The 12,968-nt window shown below is 42.1% G+C and overlaps 1 protein-coding gene across 1 annotated transcript; it reads right to left on the reverse strand.

The window, feature by feature from the left end:
- Nucleotides 1-2,454: 2,454 nt before the first annotated feature.
- lpcat2 (lysophosphatidylcholine acyltransferase 2) lies at nucleotides 2,455-12,935 on the reverse strand. The gene is made up of 14 exons (XM_040201091.2): nucleotides 11,851-12,935; nucleotides 11,304-11,446; nucleotides 9,578-9,795; nucleotides 9,000-9,112; nucleotides 8,704-8,764; nucleotides 8,387-8,445; nucleotides 8,006-8,040; nucleotides 7,825-7,879; nucleotides 6,505-6,587; nucleotides 6,003-6,128; nucleotides 5,713-5,866; nucleotides 4,951-5,049; nucleotides 4,215-4,356; nucleotides 2,455-4,062 (listed from the first exon to the last, which is right to left on the reverse strand). The coding sequence occupies exons 1-14, from the start codon at nucleotides 11,965-11,967 to the stop codon at nucleotides 3,893-3,895; spliced, it is 1,575 nt and encodes a 524-aa protein (XP_040057025.1). The 5' UTR covers nucleotides 11,968-12,935; the 3' UTR covers nucleotides 2,455-3,892.
- Between the last annotated feature and the right edge of the window lie 33 nt (nucleotides 12,936-12,968).

Consider the following 12,968-nt stretch of genomic DNA (forward strand, 5'->3'; position numbering starts at 1 on the left):
CATAAGCAAAGTCTGTATATTTTGTATACATAGTGATGTAAAAAATGTATTCAGTGGATGGGAGCATTAGTTTAAGTGAACGTATTGACTTCTTACAATACATACAGCATTCACCCCGCTACGATTGGAAGCCATAACTTATACAATAGTGGAAATGCCATGAAAGAAATTGAAATGAATGGCTGACTTGTTGTGAACTTGTGGAATAGCCACTGAGACTCGCGCTCATTTGGCCCGAGGAAGCCGGGCTACCTGGTTCAATTTAGACGCGCAGTACTGTCACATCTGTTAAACTGCGAGGCCTGTCTGTTCTGACCTTTCCTTCCAGCCTGGACCAGTGAGTCCCCCCTCTCCCCTCCTCTCCCCTCCTCTCCCCTCATCAGTAAGAGGCCCGGTGTCAAGCTTGTGTCCACAAACAGAGGCTGCTCACTCACTCTGGTCCTGAGGAGACCAAATTGCATTACCGACACATATCTCTCACAATCTGCTGCGACAGGATCACCCCCCCAGGCGAGGCTGAGGTGGATGCAGCCATATACAACGGCCGTGCAGGGGAAAGGGGGAGGCTGCGTTGGGGGGCGTAGGAGAGAGCGGGAGTTGCGGATGGGGAAGGTGTCGCGCTGTTGTAAGCGCGGCGACAATGTCACTTAATTGATTCCATGCAGTCTCATCAATTTGGATTAAAATGAAATGAGCCTCCGTACGTTCGAAAAGGTTAAAACTAATTGAAGTTGGAAATCATAGCTGGTAATCACAGTTTGTCTAACAGCAGGCCTTTAATGAAGCGACCAGCACTCCATCATTCATTTCAGTCTCCTCTGTGCACCGAGCGAGACTGCAGGTTTTTTTCTTGTCTGCGTGTGTGTGTGTGCGTGTGTGTGTAAGCACACTCATGTTCATTGTATTTAGAACAGCATGCGTTGGGATTGCATTAGCATCATGGCCCCTTGATGAACTACTCCCTTGACAGCAGTTGAGCTGGAATGTGCAGTTGTGCCAAAATGGAGTCATGTTCTCAACGTAACGTCCCGAAAAAAAAGTAAAGCTTGACCAACAAGCAAATGGATCACTCATTTCATCCAATGAAATAGTTTATTTTCTCTTTACTTATTTAGATTTTATCTACACGTATCTCTTATCTATTTTAATCAATTACATTGATATACTGGACGAGGACATTTATCTAAAATTGCAATAAACATCAATCAATTTCCCAGACCAGGGAAATCATCTGAACCAGTTATTATATATGATTGACATTCGGCGATTACTTCCGCACTGGCAACTGGATTGTATCAACAACACAAGCCGTAAAAATCCATCCCATTACCACTATTGTTCCAGTAAGCTTCACTTTTTTTAATAAAACCAGCCTTAAACCATCGTCACTAGTAGATTATGACTTTGATACATACAACTATTGATATACAACTATTGATATATAACAAGAGACTGGACACCCTAAAACTAAATGATTCCCCAAACACGTCCCTTACACAACTCTGGGAAAAGACAAAGTCCTATGAGAGGAAAAATAGTCCAGCAAATGAGCAGAAGTTGGGAAAAAAGCGAAGAACTGAGTGGCACACTAAGCTGTAAATAAATATCATGTCATCTTTATAAAATAACTCGCAAGGGACCATTTTATTACACCATTAAAACATAACTACTTTGAACACATTGACAAATTCGTAGAGTATCTTACAAACATTTTGAACTTTTACTTAGACCTCCTGAAGACGACAGAGACGTCCTAGATGCACCCATTAAGCTCAATGAATGAGAGAAAGCACTTGAAGCGATGTTAAATAACATAGCACCTGTTTCAGATGGTTTCCCCACTTAATTGCATAATCATGTGCAGTTATTTATGAGGTGTTAATATACATTTACAAAGCTCAACATGCCACCTGGAACGGTTTTGGCACCAAACAAGGATCGTATATATTCTGTCTTCAAGCTCCACCCTTCTGACACTAATCGACACTTCAGAATTGTTGGGACAGAACAGCATATAATGTTGGAAAAAAAGTTTCTATATATAAATTCAAATTGGTTTCAAAGGTAGACGTTAATCAATAAATACTGCAAAATAGATGGACAGATTTTATATTTTATAATATAACATCTATTACAATGTTACAAATTGGACCAACTTCTCTAATTAACATCAAAATAAAATATGTTGTTCTGGCTCAGTTACAAAACAAAGAAACAGCCACACGCGTGTTTAAACAATAACTAACTTAATGGAGGGACTTGCATCTCCAATTGACCCACACCCATTTTATGGTGTTTCTTTAAGGTTAATTAACACAAATACTGCACATGTCCATAATTCCGTATTTGAAATGAAATTTAGAGGGTCATAAATAAGACAAAAGAAGAAATGCATGACAAGATAAATTGAGCAATTATATCACATTGTAGTAACAATTAAGAAATTACTCATCGAACCAATTAAGATATTTATTGAAATGTTTATGTTCAAGATCAAAGATTAACTCACTTTTTTTGCTGATATTAATTTTAAATGATGACAAAACTCATTTTCAGTGCCTCAGGATTAATTGCAACATTTGCACACTTACGCAATATCCTTCTCATACCAATACACGTACCGTAAATCAGAGTGTAACTTAAACATCATTGTTTTCTATACTGGCCGAATTTCAAACTAATACTTTAGTACAAGAAACAAAAAACAAACACATGGAGGAAGTATTCGTAGGTAAGTACTGGCCCCTGGTGGTGATGTAGTGAACCAGATACTTCCAAGGCATCTCTGCTCCATGAAAATCAAAATCTACAGCCCAAGTCATTAGTTCTCTCTCAGTGGTGAACACAAAAAATCCGGCAAGATTAAAATTGTACTCTTTGTTTTATTTTAAAAAGCAAACTTTGCAGTGTTAACAAAAAAGAAAAAAGAATTCACATAATTGCAATGCGCGTGGCGCTAGTTATTCTGAAAGCGTACCCCTCTGGGATGGGATGTTGTGAAGAAGCGCTGTTGCCTTTTTGCTCACAAATTGCCCTAAATTCAGCGGTTGATTTGCTTTAGTGAACTTAAAGCTGCACAGACGTGCTGCTGTCTCAGCAACAACCGCCTTCGGTAGAAATGCAAATAGATACAGACGCAAAACAAACCTCTGGCTAATTATACAGCCGTCTTACAAGGTCCGTGGCCCCCGGGCGCTGAAAATAAGTGTAATGCACAGCACGTATGCTCCTTGTAGACATGGATTTACTAGAGAACATCAGTGCGTTTGCCCAATTGGAGAGATCTTAACGAAGCTCACAGTACACTAATTATACTGCAACACAGAAGCACGTGGGCCCTTTGGTTGTATTTAAAAAGGTGTTGGTTCGGCAATTGTTCTCTACTCATTTACACGGGACCAAGAAGAAGGTACACAACGCCACATGTACGTTTATCCAAGTCCAAGCAAAGGAAAGCTGCAGATACATAGAATGTGGTCAAAAGTCAAAAGTATGGCGAGGCAGTTTAAGTATATTTAAAAAAAGCTGACACTAACTTGTTGATGTTAATGCTTTGAATTTTTAATTTAACACCTTTTAAAACGGAGTCCCGTGTGACTTTTCTGCCATATTTTCTTTTTTTTACAAATAACACATAACCAAAACACACCTACACACAAAACTTTATTGTGCGGGAGGTGGTTCTTTGAGATCTCGATAAGGCACCGACTTTTAAAAAAGAAGTACTATTAATAAACTATTTATAAAAAGGCAAGCACATGACCTACAATGTTGACCTGTTGTGGGAAACGACTTGAATGTGTTTAAAGTCAGAAGGCAGGACACGCGTTTGCTTTTTCCGTTCTAGCGTCGGGGAGTCGAGGACAGTTCACAGTCATCCTCGGTCTCACGCTCAGTCGTCTTTTTTGTCAGATGTGCTCTCTTCCTGTTTTTCCGCTGAACCGGTTAATTCCAGATCACCTGGCGTCGCCTCCTGGATGGCTTGGTATCTCTGGAGCTCCAGGTAGGTGGAGAAGAGCTTGGCGTACTCCGGGTGGACCATGGCGAAGTTGTGAAATTCAGCTGAAGAAACACGAGCACGGAGAAAAACATCAAGATGAGGAAAGCACAAACAATTCTACTGGTAAATACAGATTATATTCATAGTACTTGGAGTGTACTAGAGAAGCTAAAGGAGGTCAGGAGAATAAAATGTAGCGTGGGAGTCTACTCACTAAAGGTGATGAAACCAGAGTGGTCAGCATCAATCTCCTTGAAGAGTTTGGCCATGTTAACGTTGGAAACACCCAGAGCTGAGCGCAGCAGAGCACTGAACTCCTCCCGGGTGATTTTCTCATCCTTATCAATATCGAACAGCTGCACGAGAGGGGAAAGAAAGAGAATAGAATATTTCATTGCATGCATTTTCAGGAAAAAAAATACCTTTTTTTTTGGTGGGTAAGTAAGAAAATGGCTAAATCCGAAGTTAGTCAGAAGGAAATAACTTTTCACTTTCACTGCACTGCTGGTCCGAAACCACATTTAACCGTACGGGCGGAGAAATGTCTCCATGCTCTTCACGGACGACAGACATAGTTAAGTTGACATTACCCAAGCCTCTCTGCAAGCTGCTTCTGTTCTTCCTACGGTGCTGCATGCTGCAGTCCGATGTCAAACAAAGGCTGCTTCAGCTTGGATTCACTGTTTATAGTTATCTTAATATATACATATATATTAATAATAGTCTAAAAAAGTAAAGATTTCATGTACTTTACATATAGTATACACATGTCATTCGTCAGGTTAGTTAGAGCAAGGAGAGTCGTGGAATCTAATCTTTGTATATATCTGCAGGAACATTTTTGTTGTGAAACAGTGGCGATCATTTGTGTATATATTTGTATTTAGTGTACAACAGTGTATATTCATCAGACCCAAGCAAAAACAATGTCTGGATAGAAATCCAAGTACCTGGAAAGCCATCCGAAGCACATCTTCTGTGTTGGCTGGTCGACACAAAATGGTCACGCCGATAACGTACTCTCTGAAGTCTATGGTGCCGTCTCCGTTCTGCACAGGAATAAAAGAGACAGCCGTACAAATATTTGAGTCGGTAAATGTACAGATTATTATGATGCATGGATTAGCACTAAATACTTTACGGTCTGTTCAGTAAAAAGGAGGATGGGGTAATATATGTAGCATAAGGGATATCTATAAATAGCTATTCTGTTACCGGAAAACAATGAGTCATGGTATTACTGAGGAACAATACTGAAAAAGGTGTATTTTATGCATTACACTCATCATGGCGTCCTCCGAATGTCGCTTTGGTACACATACTATGTCATGATGGAATATGTGTGCAATTCTGTAGTTTGAACACTAAGATTGTGGCACACTATGATGTCAACGCTGTCCGTATTAATCATCTCAGCGCGGCGTAAACCTGCGGCCATGTTGTGAGTGACTGAGTCAGCCCCTGCGTCCGTGACTGCCAGCTATGGACCTTGCGTGACTCACACTTCCTCAAAATACCCTTTATTACCTGTTTAAAATTGCCATTGACTTCCTGCTTAGTCCACACTCACACTGCCCGGGATGGGCTGCTACTTATAACAAAGCAGAATGCAAAGCCTAGATGCTTTTGCAAACTGTTATTGTTTTGGGAACAACTACCAATAGCTCCCATTTTTTTTAACAGCTAACCAAAATACTGTATATGTCTCTCACCCTGTCAAACAATGCAAAGAGCTCCTCGAGGGCTGGGTTGACAGGCAACTTCAGGAATTTGGCAAACTCCTCGATGGTGATCCGTCCCCCTTTGCAAGAGCCGGCAATTGCTGCGAAGCCCTCCAGGTCCTTTTTCACATTGTCCCACTTCAGACTGAGGAAGCCATGCACAGTGAGGAGGTTGTGCTGCACGTCACACTCTGTCATGCATTGCCGTTTTTCATCATTGCTCTTAGAGTTATCTCTATGACAGGCGATGCCTGCAGCGCACTTAAGTGAGATGGTCTTACTTGAGTTTACGGCTTATCTTGGTGAACTCAACCAGGCCGGCCTCCATGGGCAGCGTCAGCTCACCAGCCGAGATCATCAGGCGGCAGTCTTCGTACGTGTGGTCCGTCACGGGCACTGCCAAGGTTCTGAAAGCGGGCACGCACAGGGATCAGCTCCAACGGCTGCGATGCTCTTATGGTGCTGGATGCCACCGGTCAGGAAGACACGCGACAGTCGGACAGATCAAGGGGAAGCAATAACTAAACTCGTACTTGTACACTACGGTAGTCGTCAAGTCAGAAAGGAATCAGAATTATTGGTTAAATATAAAGCATGGCTATTATATTGAACTGCGGACCCTCCAACACTAACCAATAATTTCATTTTCTCATACATGTACTGCACATGTATTAAACATTATCCGTATACGCATGTCAATTTTACGCTTCTATTGGGTTTTGTAGCACTGTGTGCTCGAGCAATACACCGGGGAGTTTGCGTTGCAGGCCAACTAACACTTACTGGGCCATAGTTTGTCGCACTCTGCTAGCAAACAGGGGAGGGCTCTTCTTCTCCTCCTCTGTGGGGATCTGCGTTGGCAAGAACTGTAAAAATAGAAAAAACAGACAAAAAAGGTCACGCAGACGGTTGAGCAAGAAGTAAACTCCAAGAGCCTGGCATGGAAACCAAATTCCCAAATGCAGGAATGCACGTCATGCTTTGATATAGAACCTTGGAGAATGCTTTCATATTTCATATTGAACATCATTTAAGATATCGAAGGCTACACACTTTGCTCTCTTTAGTTTTAAATGCAACTGGTACTACTTAGTGTTACTGTTATTTTATATTGCACACATTTTATTTAATTTAAGTTTTTCTTTTACAACCTGCTCAGTTTTGCACTTTTCCTCCTTACCTCATTTCTACCTCATCCTTACCTCATTTTTATTTTCATTTAATGGACATTTATGTAAATATTGTATTTTTATTTTTATTTTAAAATTGGTCAGCTTTCCAGAAAGGGCAAGCACAAGAATATCAATACACAGGGCGTGTGTAACTGACAATAAAAATCTTTGAATCTACTTGAAAATCTGACAGGTTGTACCTTGGAGAAAATATCATGAATAACATATAATCAAACATAATGCAACCAAAATGAACGGCCAGCGATCAAATGCCTCCACCACCCAGTGGAGATGCAGCGTGCACGTCCTTCCACAATGTCATCACTTTATTGTATTAGACACTTGTGTTAAATTACCATAACCAACATAATAATGAATAATTGAGTTATTGCCCAAACTCAGTTTTTTGTATCATTGTTATAATCGGGCTCCTCCCTAGGGAGGTGTTTCAGGCACGGCCAGCTGGGAAGAGGCCCCGGGGAAGACCCAGGACTAGGTGGAGAGATTATATCTCTGCACTGGCCTGGGAACGCCTTGGGATCCCCCAGTCAGAGCTGGTAGATGTGGCCCGGGAAAGGGAAGTTTGGGGTCCCCTGCTGGAGCTGTTGCCCCCGCGACCCGACCCCGGATAAGCGGTTGAAGATGGATGGATGGATGGATGTTATAATCGGGTCACCCGTAGAGTTCAATTAGATGTTTGTGTGAAATCTAATGAGATTCCCTTCAGGAGTCCCTGAGATATTACATTCACAAGAATGGAACCGACGTGAGGTCACGGGGCCCAAATCAAGTGAAAACGTGTGTCAAATTTCATAGAGCTCCACCTTTTTTTGCTTTTTGAATTATATTTTCACATGCAAAGAATAAAAAACAGTGTAACCGCTCTTTTAATAAAATGACATTACATCACATTATACAAAATGCCTGTTACCTCTATCTCCACTGTGGTGTACAGCTGGCTCAGAGTCAGAAGCAGCAGCATCTTCCTGCACATAAAACAAGAGCAAGACACATATATTGATTCCACTGTACCAATAGTCGTTGGAGTTCAGGCAGCAGCAGACCCCCTCCATTAAATGTGAAACACAGGAGTGTGTAGGAAGCATACTTACGAGCCGAAACCCTGCCAAGTCCAAGTCACTGTATCCTGGAAGACATGCAAAAAGCTCCATGAAACATTAACTCTGACATACAGTGGTATACACCTGGCTGTGTGACACAGAAACCTGTGTAAGCTCGGCTCATGAGGGCTTTTCAGTTGGCCAAGATCATAAAAGTGTGCAGATTCCTCGAACTGATAAACCCACGTACTTCTGCTCGTGTGAATCATCAATGCCGTCATACACTGCGCGTAAAGTAACCCGACAGGACGCATTTGCATTTGCTTTGACTATTGTCGGTGCAAACTAGTGCAGCGTGGCCCCTTTATGAATTGGGCTCTCAATATGTGAAGATAAATATATTATTGCTGTATTACAATTGCAATCGCTCACCAGTTTGTTGGGATATCTCATAATCACAGGCTGCACAGGGACCCCGGGGACAAAAGCACCTGGAGGTGGGAAACATTGTGAAAGACATCATGGAGACTTCTCATTGGTTCATCGCTGCAAACAACATCATTGAATGAACGAATGGAGCAGGTGTTGGATCCTGATTGCCATTGTTTAACCATTCTGCTCAGTATATTTGAGTTAAAGAGGACATATTCCTAACTGTTCACTTTTGTTCTTCTTAAGCACGTCAACAACTCCTTGTTGCACATTTACATTTACCGTGAATTGCATTAAATTATTATTTAATTTCTTACCTTGTTTGAAAGTGATGAGACATGAGCGATTTGTACATGTTCCCTCTGGAAAAATCAAAACCTTAGGAAACAAAATCATGACAAAACGTTAAAATTACAGCACTCATCATTTATGCCCCAGTTTGCGGTTGCCCCTAGCAACAGGTGGAGTTTGCTTTGAAATAATGGTTCTTGTTTTTTAGTCAACATTGTATGTTACTGACAAAGCAAAGCCTTTTGGATCTTCTCTCCATTTACAGGGTTTATTGGGATGAACTTTAGTTTGGGATGGTTTGTTTGTATGTGTTGGGACAGACCTGTGGCCACCGGCCTTTGGACTTGGCTCTGCTTTCAATCTCCTGGATTGTGTTCTTCCTGGAGTCGGGGTCCTTTCTGGACACCAGCACAGGCTGAAGACAGCGCACAAACCCTACCGAACGGACCAACACACAAACACTAATGCAGACTCCAAAACAATGATTTTTCATATTGTTTACTTTCACTTTAATCGGCAAGCCTCGGGTTGATTGCACGTCTTTCTTGTAATTGAGTTACGGAGAGTCAATTAGGTTGATATTAACTCACTGATGATAACACTATTATATGACAGTATCACAAGCTTTGTGGTGTCACAATTGCAACAAAAAAAAAATGGATTCCACAGTATACCCTTATTTCAAAGTTACTTAGTTATGCTCAAATATGGACGTTTATAGGACTAAGCTTCCTCTATTTAAGATCAATGTGAATAAAAATTTTCACACTTTGGTGTACTGTCAAAAGCGCGCACACACACACACACACAATGGAAATTGAGAGAACCAGAAAGCCCCCACAAACACATGCTGCCTTTCCTGTGGTGATGACACAGCAAAGCAAACCCAAAGTATCTCACTGCCAAAGATGGGTGTAGCAAGGTTCTCGACACGCGAGACGGTGGAGGGAAGGCCTGCCACGAGGCACACGATCCCATCGAAAAAGGTGGAGTGCGGGGCCACAGCCAGGATGGGGGCCACGGTGCTGTCCACTTGCTTGCCCTTGACCACCACTCTGAAGCCCATGCAGAAGTAGTAAGTCCGCCCCAAAGCTGCCAGCACTCTCCGACACATGACCCTGGAAACCACCACAACGTTTTCAGAACATTGAGTTGAAAAATGTTTATGTGTATTTAAAAATACTATCATTCTCACAATTGTTGTCATGGTGAAATGTCTCTTTTTTCATTATCATCACCTTTAGGCGCATGACGCAAGCGTGAAAATGTCGGTGAACAGGAAGAATTACATCACTCAGCTCTTCTTGAATTTCACAACCACCAGTTACTTCCTCATTTTCCAGAAAGGGGGAATAACCTGATCATAATGATTGACTTTAAACATGTACTCACAGTGTGCTCACCTCTGACTATTTACTGCTGCTTTGTTTTTTCTGCTCTTTTTTGCGTTTTGAGCGTAGAGAGCTTCCCACGCAAACACAACACATCAACAACACGTAGATATAGTGATAAAATAAAAAAACACAGGCTGCCTCTTTAGATTCAATGGTAACATCACAAATACCATTGATACCATTGATTGAATTGAATAAATACTTGAAAATACTTGCCTATTTAAAACTATTGTCCATTCATTGTACCCAAACTAAAGCGTCACATATTTCTCCACCGTGAGAAAATAAAAGCCTTCACACTGCCAGGCAAAAAAAGTAGGTGAGATAGAGATAAGCTTCTCGCGTGTTACTGCACCCACACTATACTTGATCCTAATCGTTTAAAAAGCTGTGGCCTAGGGTCACCATAATTTTTCTGTTAACTAGCACTGCTCACGGTGTGTGTGTGTGTGTGTGTGTGTGTGTGTGTGTATGTAGCAGCTTTGTAAAACAACAAAAAATACAACAATTCAACCACTGCTAGAAATATTGAACCTGGACATGAGTACCGTAAATGCTGTATTCATTCTGTGTACATACACACATGAGATATTGGTTATTATCTATGAATAGGTCACTTGCTCAGTTGTTTTTATTAAGCCTGCCGATGCCACTGACTCTCTTTCTTTCTGAGAACTGAGCGTAAGGCTCGAGGTGCAGATATGATCTAGAGACAAACATGATTTGGTAGTAATTCAAGCTGCTGCACATAATAAAGCCACGTCAGGAACTATTGTTTTGAGAATATACCATTGTCTCTGTGTTTCTTCCTGTCTGGTTTATAAACCAGGCAAAGGCATTGCTTCTGATGTTTCTTCTTGCTTCAGTATACTGTATTGTTTTAGTGCAGTTCATACTGTACCAGTCAAAGGTTTGGACACACTGAATTGAATGAGAAAATGCCTCCAAACTGGAGGATGTAAACGCGTGTTTCATACACAAAACATTTTCACGCCGCTGCACTGGTAGAAAGAAGTGAGTCTGTTTCACTATCGCCTGTCATTCAAATAGGTGGAAAAAAACGTATTTAATATTATTTATGTATGCATGCAAGTAGATAAACAAAAGTGGTAAAAAAAAGGTAGTTGTGCAAAAGTGAGTCATGAAATATCTTGTCAGCCCGAAGGATCCGATGTGTGTGTGTGTGTGTTCGCTCCGTGCTGCAGCCAGATGCTTGTTTGCACCCTAATTACCTTCTCCAGCCTGTCATTGGCTCCACTGCTCCTTTCAGAGGATGGTTGAGGGTTATTAGGACGGCCACAGGCCATGTCACCATCAGAACCAGGGACATGAGGACAGCGCGGATGGGGACCAGGATGATACCCAAGAGGACACACTGCATGGAGACGGACACACACACAAGCATCGTACATTGCAGATACCATTTAAGGGTAGACTGAAGACTGCTGCCAGGGTTCTTTGCAGGCAGGCTGTTGACCTTTTTTAAAAACTAAATATGCACTGAGTCTGGAAATCCTCATCACTGGACTGCATTTCTACACACAACGGCTCTCATTGTTAGTGCTTCACAAGCAGATTGGCAAAGCCTTGTTGGAGAAGATTACAGGCCCTGGTTGGCGCTGCAGTTTCCGTGTGTGTGTGTGCGTGTGTGTATAATCTCACCCATTAGATGTGTGTGCATGTGTGAGCGTGAGCCACTTCAGCAATCCCGTTGACACTACTGTACAAAAACAATTCCCTGTACTTCCTTAGTCCGTAGACCAGGAACGACATACTCACTTTTATTATGGCCGCTTTGGTCAGGTGAGTGTCTTGGATGAAGGGGTTGATGACCGCGGGCAGCAGCAGAGATTGCTGCCTCGGCAGAGCGAACACGCGCTGCGGCGGCGGCGGCATCGCGGCGCGGGAGGAGCGGGAGGAGCGGGCGGAGAGACGCGGGAACGATCGGTCGGAGGTCGAGGCGGCGTTATGTTATCATCGCGCTCCGTCAGCGGCGGGACACTTCCACCACCTGCACCGGACGAGCGTCACACGGCGCCACCGCAAACCACAGTGTGTGCACCGAGTGCGGAACAACGGGAGCGCGTCTAGGCTCCGCCCACAACGCGGCCGCAGCGGCGGGTCAGAGTCCTCCGCAGTGTGTGTGCGCGTGTGCGTGTGTGAGGTGCTTTTGTTTATTTCTCATATTTCATAGACCCTTTCTACAATATGCGATCCTCCGTAATAAGCGCTTGCAGGATGATATCGTTCCTGTAAACTATTTCAAACCAATAATGTAATGTGTATGAAAGCACAGACGCCAGAGGGGCGCTGTCGGTGCGTGCGCACGTTTTGTGCTTTGTGCACATACTAGAGTAAGAAACCAGTGTGTTATTTTTTGCACATGTGTTTAACGACACGACTTATTGCACAAAATGGGTATAAGCAACGAAGCCAAGGGAGAAATGTGCCGTATTCATATATTTGTTTACAAGCTTCCATGCTTGTCCATGAGATGGCGCAATTTAATAAATAATTGTCGATTGCCGCTGACTTAAAATAAAGTATTTCTGTTTATATCGATACTACTGGTCATTGGTAAGTAGGTTATTAACATAAGTAGCCCTGCTCAATATTAAGGGCCATTTAAAGTACCTTATCAAGTACCTTTTTCTTCATACTACTATTTCATATTGGTACTCCACTATATTTGACCAAATAATAGCGTTACATTTTATCCCACATATGTTACAGAAATTCTAGTCACTTTACATTTCCCATATAATAACACTTTATATCATAATGATACTTTTAAATATCATGCAGTGTTTAGATTAAAAGTAGTACAATTTAAAATGTGTTTAGCATCGGGGTTATTTTATCTGTGCATTGGAGTGATGCGTTTTTCACTTTATCTG

This window comes from Gasterosteus aculeatus, chromosome 12 (assembly GCF_964276395.1).
Source record: "Gasterosteus aculeatus chromosome 12, fGasAcu3.hap1.1, whole genome shotgun sequence".
NCBI classification, from domain to species: Eukaryota; Metazoa; Chordata; class Actinopteri; order Perciformes; family Gasterosteidae; genus Gasterosteus; species Gasterosteus aculeatus.